At 44.1% G+C, this 20779-nt stretch overlaps 1 protein-coding gene across 2 annotated transcripts in view; it reads right to left on the bottom strand.

Moving 5' to 3' along the window:
• Window positions 1-20405, bottom strand: part of RUFY1 (RUN and FYVE domain containing 1) — a 57724-nt gene extending 37319 nt beyond the window's left edge. The window contains exons 1-4 of one of the 2 annotated variants that reach the window (XM_060197315.1): window positions 20084-20220; window positions 18324-18448; window positions 9861-10034; window positions 915-1032 (exon numbers count right to left, since the gene is read on the bottom strand). In XM_060197315.1, coding sequence (XP_060053298.1) covers window positions 915-1032; window positions 9861-10034; window positions 18324-18390 — 359 coding nt within the window. In that variant the 5' untranslated portion in view covers window positions 18391-18448; window positions 20084-20220. Of the gene's footprint in view, window positions 1-914; window positions 1033-9860; window positions 10035-18323; window positions 18449-20083 lie in introns of both variants that reach the window. The other variant, XM_060197314.1, reaches the window with a different exon arrangement.
• Window positions 20406-20779: the final 374 nt, after the last annotated feature.

Here is a 20779-nt window from a genome sequence, read left to right as displayed (position 1 = left end):
GAGAAAAGAGCAGAGGAGCTGGAGTTAAGTCCAAGAAGAGTGTGGTTCATACTATGATTTATCTGCAGTAGAACGTGCTTCTTTTTTTTTTCCAGCCAGGAACTAGGAAATGAGTTAATATCAGGGAAAAAATTTATTGTATTTCCATCTTTGAATTAAAATTCCATTGACTCACTGTGGGTTTTATAACACTGTGAATTTTTAAAAAAAATATTTATTTATTTATTCCCTTTTGTTGCCCTGGTTGTTTTATTGTTGTAGTTATTACTGTTGTTGTTATTGATATCATTGTTGGATAGGACAGAGAAATGAAGAGAGGAGGGGAAGACAGAGAGGGGGAGAGAAAGACAGACACCTGCAGACCTGCTTCACCACCTGTGACGCGACTCCCCTGCAGGTGGGGAGCTGGGGGTTCGAACCGGGATCCTTACACTGGTCCTTGTGCTTTGTGCCACGTGTGCTTAACCCGCTGTGCTACCACCCGACTCCCTACACTGTGACTTTTAGAAGTAAGCTTTACATCTTGATTAAGTCTCTAAGTCTCATCACATCACCACCACGGATCCAGTGTGGTGGCCACCCCAGGAGAGTTAAAGAATTCATTCAGGGAGTCGGGCGGTAGCGCAGTGGGTTAAGGACTGGCATAAGGATCCCAGTTTGAGTCCTCGGCTCCCAACCTGCAGAGGCGTCGCTTAGTCTGCAGGTGTCTGTCTTTCTCCTCCCTCTGTCTTCCCCTCCTCTCTCCATTTCTCTGTCCTATCTAACAATGACAACATCAATAACAACAACTACAACAACAATAAAAAAAAAAGGGCAACAAAAGGGAAAATAAATAAGTAAAAGAAAAAATTCATTCATTCTCCCTGAGGAATCCATTTAAAATATCCAACCCCTGTTTACTATTTCCCACTCACTTTAGTTCTGGCAGATTCCTGACGCTGGTGGCGATATCTGTGGCTTCTGGACAAAGTTTCTCCACCAGCTCCAAGGGACCGAAGAAGGACTTATTTTGGCCAATAAAACTCTTCTTAACTGAAAGGAAAAAAACAAAAGGGCTATTTGAATGAAAAGGCTGCAGAATTTCTTTGGGATCAGAGTCTTTTCCACCAAAACTAAATGGGCCTTTGAATCCTTCTGATGCAGCCTTGGGGACTGGGAGGGACAGGAGAGAGATGCACTAGTCCTTCCTCTGGTGACACGGTTTCTCTGATACACCCAACCTACTATTTCTCTGAGTACTTGCTGACCATGAAGTAAAACACATGGCTCAGAGGAGTGATCACCTGGGAAGTCCCACCTGCCTGAGGCCCAGTCAGGGTTGGTTTCATACCATCACCACCGTCTCTCATCTAAAGCTGCGATGCCTCCTACTGGATCCCTAAAAGTTGCCACTTCCCCACCTTTACATTCTGTTCTCCACAGGGTAGGAAAGTTTTTCATTTTTGTTTTTATTTTAACCAAAGCACTGCTCAAGCTCTGGCTTATGGTGGAGCCAGAGATAGAACCTGGGACTGTGGAGCCTCAGGTGTGAAAAATCTTCTGCATAATCACTATTATGTATCTCCCCAACCCTAGAAGGTCTTTTAAATCTGTAAGTCAGGTCCCGTTTTTCCCTTTATTTTGTTTTATTTATTTATTTAATTTTTTTTTTATTTAAGAAAGGATTAATTAACAAAACCATAGGGTAGGAGGGGTACAACTCCACACAATTCCCACCGCCCAATCTCCATATCCCACCCCCTCCCCCGATAGCTTTCCCATTCTCTATCCCTCTGGGAGCATGGACCCAGGGTCATTGTGGGTTGCAGAAGGTAGAAGGTCTGGCTTCTGTAATTGCTTCCCCGCTGAACATGGGCGTTGACTGGTCGGTCCATACTCCCAGTCTGCCTCTCTCTTTCCCTAGTAGGATGAGTCTCTGGGGAAGCTGAGCTCCAGGACATATTGGTGGGGTCTTCAATCCAGGGAAGTCTGGCCGGCATCCTGATGACACCTGGAACCTGGTGACTGAAAAGAGAGTTAACATACAAAGCCAAACAAATTGTTGAGCAATCATGGACCCAAAGCTTGGAAAAGTGGAGAGGAAGTATTAGGGGGATACTCACTGCAAACTCTAGTGTACTTCTGCTTTCTTACTTTGGTGCCATACTCCAAACTCAGTCAATTTCTGCTTTGCGTTTCTACTTCTTTTTTCTTTTTTTTTTTACATGTATAACATTCCCCGGATTCCCATTTAACAATACAACCCCCACTATTTCATTCATCATTTTTCATGGACCTGTATTCTCCCCACCACCCACCCACCCCAGAGTCTTTTACTTTGGTGTAATACTCCAATTCCATTTCAGGTTCGACTTGTGTTTTCTTTTCTAATCTTGTTTTTCAACTTCGGCCTGAGAGTGAGATCATCCCATATTCATCCTGTTTCTGACTTATTTCACTCAACATGATTTTTTCAAGGTCCATCCAAGATGGGCTGAAAACGGTGAAGTCACCATTTTTTACAGCTGAGTAGTATTCCATTGTGTATATATACCACAACTTGCTCAGCCACTCATCTGTTGTTGGACACCTGGGTTGCTTCCAGGTTTTGGCTATTACAAATTGTGCTGCCAAGAACATATGTGTACACAGATCTTTTTGGATGGATGTGTTGGGTTCCTTAGGATATATCCCCAGGAGGGGAATTGCAGGGTCATAGGGTAGGTCCATTTCTAGCCTTCTGAGAGTTCTCCAGACTGTTCTCCACAGAGGTTGGACCAATTGACATTCCCACCAGCAGTGCAGGAGGGTTCCTTTGACCCCACATCCTCTCCAGCATTTGCTGCTGTTACCTTTTCTGATGTGTGACATTCTCACAGGAGTGAAGTGATATCTCATTGTTGTCTTGATTTGCATTTCTCTGACAATCAGAGACTTGGAGCATTTTTTCATGTGTTTCTCGGCCTTTTGGATCTCTTCTGTGGTGAATATTCTGTCCAAGTCCTCCCCCCATTTTTGGATGGGGTTATTTGTTGTCTTCTTGTTGAGTCTGGCAAGCTCTTTATATATGTTGGTTATTAAACTCTTATCTGATGTATGGCATGTAAAGATCTTCTCCCATTCTGTGAGGGGTTTCTTGGTTTGGGTAGTGGTTTCTTTTGCTGTGAAGAAGCTTTTTAATTTGATGTAGTCCCATAGGTTTATACTTGCCTTAGTCTTCCTTGTAATTGGATTCGTTTCATTGAAAATGTCTTTAAAATTTATGCGGAAAAAAGTTCTTCCAATATTTTCCTCTAAGTATCTGATAGTTTCTGGTCTAACATCCAAGTCCTTGATCCACTTGGAATTTACTTTTGTATTTGGTGAAATACAGTGATTCAGTTTCATTCTTCTGCATGTTTCAACCCATTGTTTCCAACACCATTTGTTGAAGAGACTCTGCTTCCCCCATATAATAGTCTGGGCCCCTTTGTCAAAGATTAGATGTCCATACGTGTGGGGCCTCATTTCTGGGCTCTCAATTCTATTCCACTGGTCAGTGTGTCTGTTCATGTTCCAGTACCAAGCAGTTTTGATGACAATGGCCCTATAATACAGTTTGAGATCTGGGAGTGTGATGCCTCCGGTTCTGTTCTTTTTTCTCAAGATTGTTTTGGGAATTCTAGGTCTTTTCTGGTTCCAGATAAACATTTGTAGCATTTTTTCTATTCTCCTAAAAAATGTGCTTGGGATCTTGATGGGGATAGCATTAAATTTGTAGATGGCTCTGGGTAATATATTCATTTTGATGATGTTAATTCTTCCAACCCATGAACATGGAATATCTTTCCACTTCTTTGTGTCTTTTTCAATTTCTTTGAGTAGTGACTCATAATTTTCAGTATACAAGTCTTTCACTTCTTTGGTTAGGTTTACTCCTAGATATTTTATTGTTTTTGTTGCTATAGAAAAAGGAACTGATTTCTGGATTTCAATTTCTTCTTAGTGTTTGCATAGAGGAATGCCACTGACTTTTGAATGTTAATTTTATAGCCTGACACATTACTGTATTGCCTGATGATTTCCAAAAGCTTCTTGCTGGATTCCTTAGGTTTTTCCATGTATACTATCATGTCATCTGCAAATAAGGAGAGTTTGACTTCTTCTCTTCCAATCTGTATGCCTTTAATTCCTTGCTCCTGCCTGATTGCTATGGCAAGAACTTCCAACACTATGTTGAATAGTAATGGTGATAGTGGGCAGCCCTGTCTAGTACCTGATCTGAGGGGAAATGCTTCCAGTTTTTCACCATTGAGTATGATGTTGGCTGTAGGTTTGCTATATATAGACTCCACTATCTTCAGGAATTTTCCACCTATTCCTATTTTTTGTAGTGTTTTGATCATAAAGGGGTGTTGTATTTTGTCAAAGGCTTTCTCTGCATCTATTGATATGACCATGTGGTTTTTGGTCTTGCTTTTGTTGATGTGGTGGATCACATTGATTGATTTACGTATATTAAACCAACCTTGCATGCCTGGGATAAACCCCACTTGGTCATGATGAACAAGTTTTTTGATATACTGCTGTATCCGGTTGGCTAGAATTTTGTTCAATATTTTTGCATCTATGTTCATCAGAGATATTGGTCTGTAGTTTTCTTTTTTGGTTGTGTCCCTTTCTGCTTTTGGTATCAGGGTGATGTTGGCTTCATAGAAGCTGGCAGGGAGTATTCCAGTGTCTTCAATCTTCTGGAAGACTTTTAAAAGTAGAGGTATTAGTTCTTCTTTGAAAGTTTTGTAGAATTCATTTGTAAAACCATCTGGTCCAGGACTTTTATTTTTGGGAAGATTTTTGATAACTGTTTCAATTTCATTAGCTGTGATGGGCCTGTTCATGTTATCCACTTCCTCTTTACTTAGTTTTGGAAGTTGGTAGGTATCTAGGAAATCATTCATTTCTTCCAGGTTCTCTAGCTTGGTGGCATATAGTTGTTCATAGAAGCCTTGCATGATATGTTGAATTTCTGCAGTGTCTGTTGTGATTTCTCCTCTTTCATTTACTATCCGATTTATTTGGGTCTTCTCCCTTTTTTGTTTTGTGAGTCTGGCTAAAGGTTTGTCGATTTTGTTTACTCTTTTGAAGAACCAACATTTACTTTCATTGATCTTTTGTATGGTTTTCCTATTCTCAATGTTATTTATTTCTGCCCTAACTTTAGTAATTTCTGTCCTTCTGGTTGCTTTAGGATTCCTTTGTTGTTCTTCTTCTAGGTCTTTAAGATGTGCAATCAGGCTGTTTATTTGTGCCTTTTCTTGTTTCCTAATGTGTGCTTGTATAGCTATGAACTTCCCTCTTAGGACTGCTTTAGCTGTGTCCCAAATATTTTGATAGCTTGTGTCTTCATTTTCATTGAAGTCTCGAAACATTTTGATTTCTTCCTTGATTTCCTCTTTGACCCAGAAGTTGTTAAGAAGTGTACTGTTGAGCTTCCACATTTTGGCACTGTTACTAATCTTTTGTTGATTGTTAAGTGTTAGTTTAATTCCAATGTGGTCTGAGAAGATGCTTGGGATGATTTCAGTGCTCTTGAATAGGCTGATGCTGTCTTTGTGGCCTAACATATGGTCTATCCTTGAGAATGATCCATGTGGATTTGAGTAAAATGTGTATTCCAGTTTCTTGGGATGAATGACTCTGAAAATGTCCAATAGTTCTAGTTTATCTATCTCTTCATTTAGCTCCCTTATGTCTTTACTGATTTTCTTCATGGATGATCTGTCAAGTTGAGATAGTGGGGTGTTGAAGTCCCCTACTATGATTGTGTTACTGTTAATATATTGCTGTAGCTCTTTCAGTAGAAGTTTGATGTATTTAGATGGCTTCTCATTGGGTGCATAGATATTAATAATTGTTAAGTCCTCTTGATTGACTGATCCTCTGAGCATTAAGTAGTGTCCATTCCTATCTTTTTAAATCTTTTTTAATCTTATGTATTTTAAAGTCTATCATGTCAGATATGAGAATAGCTGTTCCTGCCCTTTTTTGTGGGCCATTGGCTTGAATGATAGTTTTCCATCCTTTCACTTTAAGTCTGTGTTTGTCTTGTTGCGTTAGGTGAGTTTCCTGTAGACAACATATTGTTGGGTTGTGTTTTCTGATCCATCTTCCTACTCTGTGTCTTTTAATAGGTGAATTCAGGCCATTCACATTTATTGATATCAAAGATTGAAGATATTTTAACGCCATTCTTGTAGAGTTTTAGAGTGTTTTGATATATGTCCTATTTGTGGTGGTCTGGTTGTTTATAGGAGACCTTTCAGAACTTCTTTCAGGCCAGGCTTGGTGATGGTTGCTTCCTTCAACTGTTGCTTGTCTGAGAAGGTTTTGATGCTTCCATCTAGTCTGAATGACAGTCTAGCAGGATATAGTTTTCTTGGCTGAAAGCCTTTCTCATTGAGCACTCGATAGATATCTTGCCATTCTCTTCTGGCCTGTAGTGTTTGTATGGAGAAGTCTGCTGCTAATCTTATGGGTTTTCCTCTGTAGGTGACTCTTTGTTTTTCTCTTGCAGCCTTGAGGATCCTTTCTTTATCCTTATTCCTTTCCAATCTAAGTATGACATGTCTTGGTGTCTTTAGGTCTGGGTTAATTCTGTTTGGGACCCTCTGGGCTTCTTCAATCTTTATGTCTTTGGTGTTGTCTAGACTAGAGAAATTTTCAGCTATTATGGCCTGGAGAACGCTTTCTTCCTCCCCTTCTCTTTCTTTCTCTGGTAAGCCAATAATGCGTATATTGTTTCTTTTGAAGTCATCCCATAGGACTCTGTTGTTGTTTTCAGCATCTCTTAATCTCTTTTTGAGATCTCTTACTTCTTTTTTAGTTGTCTCTAATTCATCCTCAATCTTGCTAATTCTGTCTTCAGCCTCATTGATTCTATTCTCTCTGCCCTCTACTGCTTTCTGGAGTTCATCTATTTTGTTGCCCCTGCTCTGATACTGTTTTACCTTGTTCAGCTAGTTGCCTTCTTAGCTCGGCGATTTTTTTTTAACCATGAGATAATTAGAATTTTCTTCCATATTCTCATTTGTTGTTCCTGCATTTTTGATTACAATTTTTTCAGATTCTTTACTCACTCCTGTTATTATTTCCTTAGCTAATGTTTGGATGTTGAACTCGTTGTTTTGTGCTTCACCCTCTGGAGGACTTTTAGCTGGACTCTTGTCCTGGTTCGAAAGTCTTGCAGAACCATGATGCTGTCTCCCCAGCACGTCCTTCCCCCCAGGGTTACTGCTGGGGCTTGGTGCTGGCATTACAAATCCACTGCTCCTGGTGGCCATTATTTTTTCTTTTATATTTATCTACTTATTCCCTTTTGTTACCCTTGTTTTATTGTTGTAGTTATTATTGATGTTATTGTTGTTGGATAGGACAGAGAAAAATGGAGAGAAGCGGGGAAGAAAGAGAGGGGGAGAGAAAGATAGACACCTGCAGACCTGCTTCACCACCTGTGAAGCGACTCCTGCAGGTGGGGAGCCGGGGGCTCGAACCGGGATCCTTGCCAGTCCTTACGCTTTGTGCCACCTGCACTTAACCTGCTGCGCTACCGCCCGACTCCCCCACCCCCCTTTTTTTTTTTAAAGATTATTACATCACTCTGGTACATGTGCTGCCATGGATTGAACTCAGGACCTCATACTTTAGAGTCCAATGTTTTATTCACTGCGCCACCTCCTGGACCACCCATTTTTTTCTTTTTATTGGGTAAGACAGAGAGAAATTGAGAGAGGAGGTGGAGAGAGAGGGAGAGACGCCTACAGCCCTGCTTCACTACTTGTGAGGCAACCTCCCTGCAGGTGGAGAGCTGGGGGCTCGAATTGGGACCCCTGCTTTTCGTATTATGCATGCTTAACCAGGTGCACCCCTCTGCCCCCCCCCCCCCATACTGTATTTATTTGTTGAGAGAGAGAGAGAAAGAACACCAAAGCATCATTCTGGTATATGGGATGCCAGGGATCAAACTCGGAACGTCATGCTTCCATGTCTAGCGCCCTATTCACCTTGCCACTTCGGTTGCCTGTTGTGTCCCCCTTCCTTCTTCTCCTCTTGTATAAACTACTTCAAATATACTTAGAATAAAATCCAACCCCTCCCGCTTTCCTCAGGATGCTTTCATGGGTTACCTGATATCTTTCTCAAACCAAAGTGGGTCCCACTCAGGGTCTTTTTTAAAAAAAGAATTTATTTATTTATTCATGAGAAAGATAGGAGAGAAGGAACCAGACATCACTCTGGTACATGTAGCCGGGGACTGAACTCAGGACCTCATGGTTGAGAATCCAATGCTTTATCTACTGTGCCACCTCCTGGACCATCCCACTCAGGATCTTTAAACTTTTTTTTTTTTTTAAAGATTTTGTTTAGGACAGGGGTAGATAGCATAATGGCTATGCAAAGAGATTCTCATGACTGAGGCTCCACAGTTTCAAACTCAGTCCTCTGTACCACCATAAACCAGAGCTGAACAGTACTCTGGTAAAAAATACAAAACAGGGGGCCGGGCAGTAGCACAGTAGGTAAAGCGCACATGGTATGAAGCGCAAGGTCTGGTATAAGGATCCCAGCTCAAGCCCCCGGCTCCTCACCTGCAGCGGGGGTCGCTTCACAAGCGGTGAAGCGGGTCTGCAGGTGTCTATCTTTCTCTCCCCCTCTGTCTTTCCCTCTTCTCTCCATTTCTCTCTGTCCTATCCAACAAGGATGACATCAATAACAACAACAGTAATAACTACAATAATAAAACAACAAAGGCAACAAAAGGAAAAAAACACACAAAATAATAATAATAAAATAAAATATTTTATTTATTAGTGAGTAAGGTAGGAAAAAAGAAAGAACCAGACATTACTCTGGTACATATGCTGCCAGGGATTGAACTTGGGACCTCATGCGTGAGGGTACAATGCTTTACCCACTGTACCACCTCCTGACCACACTTTTTTCCCCCCAGCAATGCCCTTGCCCCAAATTTCTGTAAGGCTGCCTCTTTCCAATGAGAAAGATCTTTCTCATTAACTCTAGTGGAAAAGCTATATCTTCAACTCTAATAGAACTAGTCTTAATTTGTTGTTGTTGTCAGGGATTTATGTATTTATTTCTGTGGCACAGGCGGTGGTGCAGCAGGTGGAATGCTGGACTTCTAAGCATGAGGTCCTGAGTTTGATCCTTGGGGGGGGGGGTACATATACCAGAATGATTCTCAGGGTCTCTCTCCCTCATTAATAAATAACTCCTTTTCAACAGATTTAATTATTTTACTTTGAAAATATATTTTCTAATTAGTTATTTATTGTGAGTGAGAGAAGAGAGGCCCAAGACCACTCACCTCTGGCACCAGCAATCAGCCTGGGGCCTCTGGCACACTCTCTGCTTTACCACTGAGCTCTCGTCCAGCCTACTCTATTATTTACCCTACTTTGCTCGCTTGAATTTGTAGCACTTGCATAATAATTACACGTTTCTGCATTCCTGTGTCCTCCTCTATTCGTGTGTTGTCCAAGGTAATCATTAGCCAGTCACCTGTGCAGTGCAACTGAGATGTTTGTTTCTTTAAGCCTTCGCACTAGGATGAAAAGTATTTTTTATAGGACTTTTCAGTGCTGATTCTGTGTCAAAGTGAAAATTTTCTAGATCAACAGGAATCAATGAAATCTCAACCCAAAAGTGGTTAGGAGGACATTAGGGTAACACTTGTCTCTTGCCTGGCGTTCCCAGCGGGAACGCTGCTCCACACTGTCCGCGGCCTCCCAGCGCCCGGACAGACGTCGGTCAACGACAGTCAGACCCCCAGCAAGAAGCCCGAGTCTGTACGCAACCCCCCCACCCCCGCGCCCCCTCAAGCTCACCTTTCAACCCGTGTTTGAGGCAGTGCTCCATGACTACAAAAAACTGCTGCAAGGGGGCATGGTCGGCATCCAGGCTGCGGCCCAGGCTCAGGGCAGACTGGAGCAGGACCTTGATGCTGAGCTTCATCATGTGCATCAGGTTGGCGCGCTCCTCCATCATCTGGCACCTGGAGGCTGTCGGGGCACAAGCAGGGGCAGCTCCGTCAGCGCACTGAGCGCCGTCGGGGGGGTGGGGAGAGACAGACGGCCGGGTGGTCTGCTCAGAGCACCGATGTCCCGGCGGGCTGACAGGTGGGGTTCACAGTCCTGCCGTCCCGAAACCCTGGAGGTCAGATTGGCACCCGGGAAGCCGCTGCCACGGGTCACACTCCACCGGGCCCTCCCAGTCGCCTCCGCGCGTTGCCAGGGCGACGGCTATCTAAAGCTTCTCGCGATTGGTTCTTCAATACACGGTGTTGTACTTTTTCACCAATGGGAAAGCGTAAACTCCAGGAAGCCCTGCCCTCACTTGAGGACGTGCGGGAACTATGTCCCGCCCGCAGCAATACCATTGGACGAATCACTATGAGGCCACGCCCACGAAACAGGCAAGCGCCATTTTGGGTTCTATGCTCCTTTAAGAGGCTGGCCCCAGCGGGCGGGTTAGGGTTGGGGGTTCGGGGATCCGGGATGTACTTGCCGCCCCCTTCAAATCCAGACGCAAATTCTCGTTGTCCCCCCATCAGCGTACGATCACGGGTTTGAGTTATTTTTTTAAATACAAGTAAAACTGACAGAATCAAATGAGCTCGGCTGCACTGACATTCCAACTCTTACTCTTGTCACCTTAAGGATTAAAAAGGGAAGGGCTTGTAGTGCACATTAAATATCCATGTTAAGTGCTTACCAAACGACCCCCTCAAGGCCAGCAAGCGGTCATTCTAGAAATTAAGTAGAAATTTCTCGAAAGTGCTGGGAAACCCACCCAGAGGCTGAGCGGAGAGCCCCAGCCCCGGGTCCTGCAGGCAGCAGCGCCGGCCTCAGCATTTGCCAGTTGCATGGGCTGCGGGCACGGTTCTGTCAAGTCATCTCTTTATGACCGCCTAAGCAGCCTTCATCTTCACTCTCCCAGTATTTCTTCAATTACCTGCCTATTGATGCCCCCCTCCCCGTCAGATAGAGGGGCTTGGGAGAGCACAGCGATTTGTACAACAGGCTTTCATGCCAGAGGTACCAAAGCTCCCAGGTTCAATCTCCAATACCATCATAAACCAGAGCTGAGCAGCGCTCCGGTCAAAGAAAAAAGAAGAATATATATATATATGATGGTACAAAATAAAAGGCATAAAAAAAAAAAAACCAAAATAAAAACAACAAAAAAAAGGCATAAAGAAAAATGTTAATGTCTTTGTGACTGGAGAGATGGCTCTACTGGTAGGGTGTTGGGCTTTCCGATTCATTTTCCAGAACCACATGTACAGAAATGTGCTCTGGCTTCTTTATCTTCTTTCTGTCTCATGTGAAACTCTCTTATGTAATCAGTAAAATAAATATTTAAAAAGAGAGAGAGAGGTCAGAAAAAGACATCATAGCAGCAAAGCTTCTCTCAGTAAAGGTGGGTGTCATGCCTGAACCTGGGTTGTGCCCATGACAAAGCAAGTGCATTATCCAAGCGAGTTGTCTTGCCCCAAATTTTGTTTTTAAAAGCCCATATTTGAGCTAGGGTAGTGGTGAGCTATTTTGCCAGACTATAAAAAAGCTTCCAGGGGTTGGGCGGTAGCGCAGCCGGTTAAGCGAAGGTGGAGCAAAGCACAAGGACCCGTGCAAGGATCCTGGTTCAAGCCCCCGGCTCTCCACCTGCAGGGGAGTCACTTCACAAGCAGTGAAGCAGGCCTGCAGGTGTCTGTCTTTCTCTCCCCCTCTCTGTCTTCCCCTCCTCTCTCCATTTCTCTCTGTCCTAACCAACGACAACGACGACATCATCAACAACTACAACAATAAAACAACAAGGGCAACAAAAGGGAATAAATAAATTTTAAAAAATAAAAAAGCTTCCAACCTACAACGACCCTGGGTCCATGCTCCCAGAGGGATATAGAATGGGAAAGCTATCAGGGGAGGGGATGGGATATGGATATTGGGTGGTGGGAATTGTGTGGAGTTGTACCTCTCCTACCCTATGGTTTTGTTAATTTATCCTTTCTTAAATAAAAAAAAAATAAATAAATAAAAAGCTTCGATACTGTGTGGGATAGAAGAAAGGAAGAAAAAAAAAAGGGAGTTGGGCGGTAACACAGCGGGTTAAGCCCACGTGGCACAAAGCTCAAGGACCAGAGTAAGGAACTGGGTTCAAGCCCCCGGCTCCCCACCTACAGGGGAGTTGCTTAACAGGCAGTGAAGCAGGTTTACAGGTGTTTTTCTCTCCCCCTCTCTGTCTTCCCCTCCTCTCTTCATTTCTCTGTCCTATCTAACAACGATGACAACAATAACTACAACAATAATAAAAAAAAAAAACAAGGGCAACAAAAGGGAAAATAAATATTAAAAAAAAAACTAAAAAAGGTAATCCCATCCACAAATAGTTCAAAGAGCTGCCAATTTATGACCTCTGCTATAAGACAGGGTAGAATCCATGAACTCTTTTTGTTGTTATTGGGTTCTGGATTATAGAGACATGACTAGAGTCCTTATAAAATTGAGTTTTAGTTTTGAGTAGCTCTTTGGTGCCTTGAAAGATCTTTGTAGAAGAGTATCATCCTGCATTGCCTTATTAATTTGCATGGGTCATCTCAATCTCCCAATAGCTCAGTGTCATCTGACTGGAACTGTGCAGTAGGGGAAATGAGAAGTTACTGTGCTGTATTTTGGAAGGAGCTACACCACCTGTGCAGGGGGGTTCAGTTAGCTGTGAAAGAGAACCGAGGAGGTCACTGTAACATCCCCTCCCTGGGAGCAAACAAAGAGTCCTCCCTTAACGTTACACACGGGCTCATAGGCTCTGACTTCAAGTGGAAAGCAGGTCTTTCCTCACATCAAATCATGTGGGTGTGATGGCTTTTTTCTCATTGACTTTATAATGAGATGACACTGAGTGATGGGATGTTTGCCAGAGGGTCTCCTGTTTACATTCAGAGAGCTTCAGGCGGAAAGAAAGTCTTCTTCATTGAGTACCTGTGTGATGGACACTATGTCTAGCACATTCCATTCCCAGGAACACGCATATCTCACCACTGACTCTGTGGGAGCTGGCACAATATAAACGCTGTAATTTATAACAGTACTACATATGGAAGAATTATTTTTTAAAAAAAAAACATTGGGATCAACTAGGAATACCAAAGGAGACCACCCGGACCGAAACAAGACAGGACTAGAATGACCACAGAAACCCAGTAAATCACCCGTGAGTACAAACACGCGTGGCTGGTGACAGAGAGGAGATAGGGGCCTAAGGAGAGATTAAGTGACTGCTAACAGTTCGACAGTTTGTCAGTGGAGACACCACCTCCAGTCTGCTCCACCAACAAGGGGACAGCTGAAGGGAGGAAAGGACTCCCCAGAGACTCACCAAGTACAACTCTGAGTCTCCATTGCTACTACCCTCAGAATCTGGAGCAGCAACAGGGAGGGACACCAGGGCACAGAGATCTAACCGGGAAACTTAGGAGAAGACCTATACCTCGGTGGCATAGCTGAAGGGCTGTGAAAGTCTCTTTGCATAACCAATGGATTATCTCTGCCACACCCTGCTTTATCTCTTGGTCAGGAGTCATTGATTAAGTCAAGAAGCCTATTGATAGTTTAAAAGCCCTCAGGCTACCATAGCCTACAGGGAAAAAAAAAAAGGCTTTTACACCACTGAACTCCAACTCAGGGATTGAAAAACCTCTTAACTTATATAAAATGGTTAAAACAACAAGAAAAAATAATGGAGACTCGAACCAGGACAAGAGTCCAGCTAAAAGTCCTCCAGAGGGCAAAGCACAAAACAACGAGTTCAACATCCAAACATTAGCTAAGGAAATAATAACAGGAGTGAGTAAAGAATTTGAAAAAATTGTAATCAGAACTGCAGGAACAACAAATGAGAATATGGAAGAAAATTCTAATTATCTCATGGTTATTAGAGAGCTGAAAGCTGAAATTGCTGAGCTAAGAAGGCAACTAGCTGAACAAGCTAAAACAGTATCAGAGCAGGGCAACAAAATAGATGAACTCCAGAAAGCAGTAGAGGGCAGAGAGAACAGAATCAATGAGGCTGAAGACAGAATTAGCAAGATTGAGGATGAATTAGAGACAACTAAAGAAGAAGTAAGAGATCTCAAAAAGAGATTAAGAGATGCTGAAAACAACAACAGAGTCCTATGGGATGACTTCAAAAGAAACAATATACGCATTATTGGCTTACCAGAGGAAGAAAGAGAAGGGGAGGAAGAAAGCGTTCTCCAGGCCATAATAGCTGAAAATTTCTCTAGTCTAGACAACACCAAAGACATAAAGATTCAAGAAGCCCAGAGGGTCCCAAACAGAATTAACCCAGACCTAAAGACACCAAGACATGTCATACTTAGATTGGAAAGGAATAAGGATAAAGAAAGGATCCTCAAGGCTGCAAGAGAAAAACAAAGAGTCACCTACAGAGGAAAACCCATAAGATTAGCAGCAGACTTCTCCATACAAACACTACAGGCCAGAAGAGAATGGCAAGATATCTATCGAGTGCTCAATGAGAAAGGCTTTCAGCCAAGAATACTATATCCTGCTAGACTGTCATTCAGACTAGATGGAAGCATCAAAACCTTCTCAGACAAGCAACAGTTGAAGGAAGCAACCATCACCAAGCCTGCCTTGAAAGAAGTTCTGAAAGGTTTCCTATAAACAACCAGACCACCACAAATAGAACATATATCAAAACACTCTAAAACTCTACAAGAATGGCGTTAAAATATCTTCAATCTTTGATATCAATAAATGTGAATGGCCTGAATTCACCTATTAAAAGACACAGAGTAGGAAGATGGATCAGAAAACACAACCCAACAATATGTTGTCTACAGGAAACTCACCTAACGCAACAAGACAAACACAGACTTAAAGTGAAAGGATGGAAAACTATCATTCAAGCCAATGGCCCACAAAAAAGGGCAGGAACAGCTATTCTCATATCTGACATGATAGACTTTAAAATACATAAGATTAAAAAAGATAGGAATGGACACTACTAAATGCTCAGAGGATCAGTCAATCAAGAGGACTTAACAATTATTAATATCTATGCACCCAATGAGAAGCCATCTAAATACATCAAACTTCTACTGAAAGAGCTACAGCAATATATTAACAGTAACACAATCATAGTAGGGGACTTCAACACCCCACTATCTCGACAGATCATCCAGGAAGAAAATCAGTAAAGACATAAGGGAGCTAAATGAAGAGATAGATAACCTAGAACTATTGGACATTTTCAGAGTCATTCAGAGCAAGTTGTGGTATATATACACAATGGAATACTACTCAGCTGTAAAAAATGGTGACTTCACCGTTTTCAGCCGATCTTGGATGGACCTTGAAAAAATCATGTTGAGTGAAATAAGTCAGAAACAGAAGGATGAATATGGGATGATCTCACTCTCAGGCCGAAGTTGAAAAACAAGATTAGAAAAGAAAACACAAGTCGAACCTGAAATGGAATTGGAGTATTACACCAAAGTAAAAGACTCTGGGGTGGGTGGGTGGGGAGAATACAGGTCCATGAAAAATGATGAATGAAATAGTGGGGGTTTTATTGCTAAATGGGAATCTGGGGAATGTTATGCATGTAAAAAAAAAAAAAAAGAAGTAGAAACGCAAAGCAGAAATTGACTGAGTTTGGAGTATGGCACCAAAGTAAGAAAGCAGAAGTATACTAGAGTTTGCAGTGAGTACCTCCCTAATACTTCCTCTCCACTTTTCCAAGCTTTGGGTCCATGATTGCTCAACAATTTGTTTGGCTTTGTATGTTAACTCTCTTTTCAGTCACCAGGTTCCAGGTATCATCAGGATGCCGGCCAGACTTCCCTGGATTGAAGACACCACCAATGTGTCCTGGAGCTCAGCTTCCCCAGAGACTCATCCTACTAGGGAAAGAGAGAGGCAGACTGGGAGTATGGACCGACCAGTCAACGCCCATGTTCAGCGAGGAAGCAATTACAGAAGCCAGACCTTCTACCTTCTGCAACCCTCAATGACCCTGGGTCCATGCTCCCAGAGGGATAGAGAATGGGAAAGCTATTGGGGGAGGGGGTGGGATATGGAGATTGGGCGGTGGGAATTGTGTGGAGTTGTACCCCTCCTACCCTATGGTTTTGTTAATTAATCCTTTCTTAAATAAAAAAAAAAACAATAATAACTATAACAACAACAACAACAAAAAAACAAGGGCAACAAAAGGGAAAAAAATTAAAAAAAAAACATTATTCCCTTTTGGTGCCCTTGTTTTATTGTAGTTATTATTATTGTTTTATTTATATCGTTGTTATTGGATAGGACAGAGAGAAATGGAAAGAGGAAGGGAAGACAGAGAGACAGGGAAAGAAAGATAGACACCTGCAGACCTGCTTTACCGCTTGTGAAGCAACTCCTAACCAACTCCCTGCATGTGGGGAGCCGGGGGCTCAAACAGGGATCCTTATGCCAGTCCTTGTGCTTTGTGCCACGTGCGCTTAATCTACTGCGTTACCACCTGACTCCCGGAATAAGTATTTGTATAATATTCATATTACACATAAATTTTGTGTGTGCATGTAGGGTGCCGGGGGTGGTACATCTGGTAGAGCACACATGTCATATGCAGGAGGACCAAGGTTCATGTCCCTGGTCCCCACCTGCAGGGGGAAGCTTCACAAGTTGTGGAACAGTGCTGTATATATATATATATATTTTTTTTTTTTAAAAACTTATTTTTTTTCCTGTGCTACTAACAGTTCTAGGCACTGGGACATATCTTACCAGTGGTCAACTTATATTGATTTGTTTACCTTGTGCCATGAACTAGCTCGAGGCCCTGAGTTCATTTTTGGGAACCATATTAAAAAAATTCTGAGGACTAGGAGATGGTATAGTGGGTAGGCACTGAGCTTGGAAGCATGAAGTCTCAACTTCAATCCCTAGCATCACATATGCCATGTGTGATGCTCTGATTGTCTCTGTCTCTTTAATAATAGATAAATCTTTTTTTTTTTTATTTTTTTATTTTTTAAATATTTATTTAGTTTATTTATTCCTTTTTGTTGCCCTTGTTGTTTTATTGTTGTAGTTATTAGTGTTGTTGTCATTGTTGGATAGGACAGAGAGAAATGGAGAGAGGAGGGGAAGACAGAGAGGGGGAGAGAAAGATAGACACCTGCAGACCTGCTTCACCGCCTGTGAAGCGACTCCCCTGCAGGTGGGGAGCTGGGGTTCGAACCGGGATCCTTATGCCGGTCCTTGTGCTTTGCGCCACCTGCGCTTAACCCGCTGCGCTACAGCCCGACTCCCAATAATAGATAAATCTTTAAAATAGTCACACAAAACAGAGGACCTAGTGGGATTTGTATTGTTATATGGAAAACTGGGAAATGTTATGCATGTACAAACTATTGTATTTACTGTTGAATGTAAAACATTAATTCCCCAATAAAGAAATTAAAAAAAAAAAAGTTGGTTGAGACAGTGAAAAAAAGTCACACAAAGGTGGTGGCTATCATGCTGGTTAGTATAGCCCTCAATATCTGTCTTAACAGGGCTTTTAATGCAACACTCTTAATATCTGTGGGCAAAATATAAATAATAAATGAAAGGCAGGAAAAAAAAAGGCAGCAAAAGAAATTCTACATTTTGGAGGATAGATAGCATAATGATTATGCAAAAAGACTCTCATGCCAGAGGCTCCAAAAGTCCCAGGTTTAATCCTCCATACCACTATAAGCCAGAGAGCTGAGTCAGTGCTCTGGGGAAAAATAAAATAAAATTCTAAACTTTGTTCTTCTGGAAATGTGTCCTTCACCCCCATAGGGCAGCCCTGGAGGCTGAAGTCAGCCAGACAGTGGCTCTGTTTGCTGTGAAGAGGCCCGTGATGAAAATGACAGGAAGGCTCAAGTCCAGTCCAACTTGGAGGAAGCCTGAGATAACAGCCTGAACATAGTTCTGGTAAAACTGATTAGGTAAGACTAATGTAAAGTAATGAATGGTGCTTTTCTTTTTCTGTCACTTTTTAAAAAAAAAAATTTATTTATTTATTGGATAGAGACAGCCAGAAATTGAGAGGGAAGGGGGTGATAGAGAGAGAGAGAGACAATGAGACACCTGCAGCCCTGCTTCACCACTCAATAAGGTGTCCCCCTTCAGGTAGGGATGGGGGCTTGAACCCAGGTCCTTGCACACTGTAACCTGTCAACCAGGTGCACCACTACCTGGCCTCTGGTGCTTTTCTTTTATGATTAACTAAGAATGTTAGATACTAACCTTTTATAGTCTGGAAGGTGGTACAAAGGATAAAGCACCAGACCAGCAGGCATGAGATCCCTGGCATCACATGTGCCAGAGTGATGTTCTGGTTCTCTGTGTGTGTGTGTGTGTGTCTCTATAATCTAAATTAAAAACAAACAAAAAATAAACAAAGAAGATAACCATTTTCAGTTACCTGAAAACAGTAGAAATAGTCTAGATAATGTCTTTTCTGGAGAGCAATTTATCTGAACTGAGACCCACCCTGTGAAGGTAGGTCACTCAGAGAAATCTGTTGACTGTCCCTCAAGTGTTGGAGGTCCTTAGTTTAACTCTGAATAAACTTTTACATAAAGTTCTCTTTTAAGCTCTGAGTTCATTTCATTGTGTTGCTTATTTCTGTGGACAGATCCTAAAAGTTTTTTTTCTTTTATTTACTTTTTTTAAATTAACTTTATTTAATTATTGGACAGAGACAGCCAGTAATTCAGAGGGAAGGGGGAGAGAAAGGAAGAAAGATACCTGTAGCACTGCTTCACCACTTGCAAGTTTTTCCCCTGGGGGTGGTGGTGGTGGTGGAGCAGAGTTGCTCAGTGGGCTTAACCAGGTGCGACACCATCGGGTCCCCCTTTTCCCCTTCCTTCCTTCCTTCCTTTTTCTTTTTCTTACTAGTTAGTAGGGCTTCACCACTTCTAGGCAGACTTTTTCATATAGAAGACAGAGAAGAAAAAGACACCACAGCACTGAAATTCCTCAGTAGGCTGGGGCCGCAGGCCTGGAACCTGAACTGCTGGCATATGGCAAAGCGGGCACCTTCTCAGATGAGCTCTCTGGTCTTGTTTCCTTTCTTACTGATGTGCTGAAACTATCCTACTAATACATGACAAGGGATGACAAGGACTTGAAAAAGTCTCACTGAATGAATTAAAAACAAACAAAAAAAAATTCCAAAACCTCTTTCTATTTTACAGACTGGGAAATATTGTGAGCTGTCTACACCACACTGCGAGCCAAGGGTCTAGGTGGCATGGAACTAACACCTCCTGACACCCACCGCGGTGCGCTGACCCTGCGGGGCTGGGGTGTGCTGTGACACCTGCAGGTGGGAGCTGGGCGGTCTTTCTGACATTTGCATCATTTTGAGAGTAGAGCTAGTTGCTGGATTCCTTGAAACACTTTCTCCTCCATAGAAAACTAATGCGCAGGGCCGGGGGGTGGTGCACCTGGTTGAGCGCACATGTTACAATGTGCAAGGACCCGGGTTCAAGCCCCCGTCCCCAACATGCAGGGGTAAAGCTTTGCGAGTGGTAAAGCAGTGCTGCAGGTGTCTCTCTCTCTTCCCTTCCTTCTCGATTTCTAGCTGTCTCTACCCTGTAAATAAAGGCAATAATAAATTGAAAAAAATAAATTAAAAAAAAGTAGTGCGCTAGGTGTGCACAGCGCATTCCTGCAACTCCACACCGTCGGGGGGAAGCGGTGCGTCGTGAAGGCCTGGGAGTCGCCCCACCTGGGCAGGGCACCCACTCGCACCCGGCCTGGCGGTGAGCGGAGCGAGAAGGCGAGCTAAGCGGTCGGTCTTCCGAACTCCCGTCGGGCAGGCCCGGTAGGTGAGCCCCACCCGGGCCGGCCGAGGCCGGCCGAGGCCGCCCCGCCGCCCCGCCGCCCCGCCGCCCCGCCGCCCCGCCGCCCCGCCGCCCCGCCGCCCCGCCGCCCCGCCGCCCCGCCGCCCGCCGCCACCTGTCGCCCTGTCTGTCTGTCCGCCCGCCGGGCCGGCCTACCTGCGCGCGCCACGCCGTCCGCGCCGCCGTCCGCGCCCCCCAGCCCCGCGGCCGCGCGCAGCGCGTTCCCGCAGCTGGCGGACAGGTTGCCGGTGGCTCTGCGCGCCAGGGTCAGGATGGGCGCCGACCACCCCTCCGCCGCTCGGGGCCTCGCCGCGCCTCGGAGCTCGCCCGGGCCGGGCAGCTGGCTCTGGTCCACGAACTCGAAGTCCTCCGCCGGCTCTGGCGCCGACCCCGACCCCGGCTCCGGCTCCGGCTCCGACTCTGGCCCCGCGGGGCAGTCACCTCCCCCGTCAGCCATGTTGGCCGCGTCACGTGACCGGGCGGCGGGCGCGGGGCGGGCGGGCGCAGCGGCCGGACGGGGCGGGCGGGCGGCTTTTCTGCTCGGAGCTCGCCCTCCGCGCAGCTTCCTCCTGCTCCCAGGGCCCGGGCTTGGGTGGGGGGGGGCGTGACGGGGGTGCACGGTCCCGGGGAGCCCCAGCCTCTCGTAGGCTCCTTCCTCACATATCTTCCTTTTGAAATATATATAATTTAATTTGATAGGACAGAGAGAAATTGAGAGGGAAGGGGGAAGAGAGAGAGACCTGAAGACGGGCTTCACCACTTGTGAAACTTCCCCCCTGCAGGTGGGGAGCAGGGGTTTGAACCCAGGTCCTTGCACGTGGTAATGTGTGTGCCACCGCACGCCCCCCTCTC

The sequence above is a fragment of the Erinaceus europaeus genome, chromosome 9 (assembly GCF_950295315.1).
Source record: "Erinaceus europaeus chromosome 9, mEriEur2.1, whole genome shotgun sequence".
In the NCBI taxonomy this organism is placed as follows: Eukaryota; Metazoa; Chordata; class Mammalia; order Eulipotyphla; family Erinaceidae; genus Erinaceus; species Erinaceus europaeus.
Note: the sequence above shows the minus strand (reverse complement) of the source record. Positions and strands in the feature narration are given on the sequence as shown.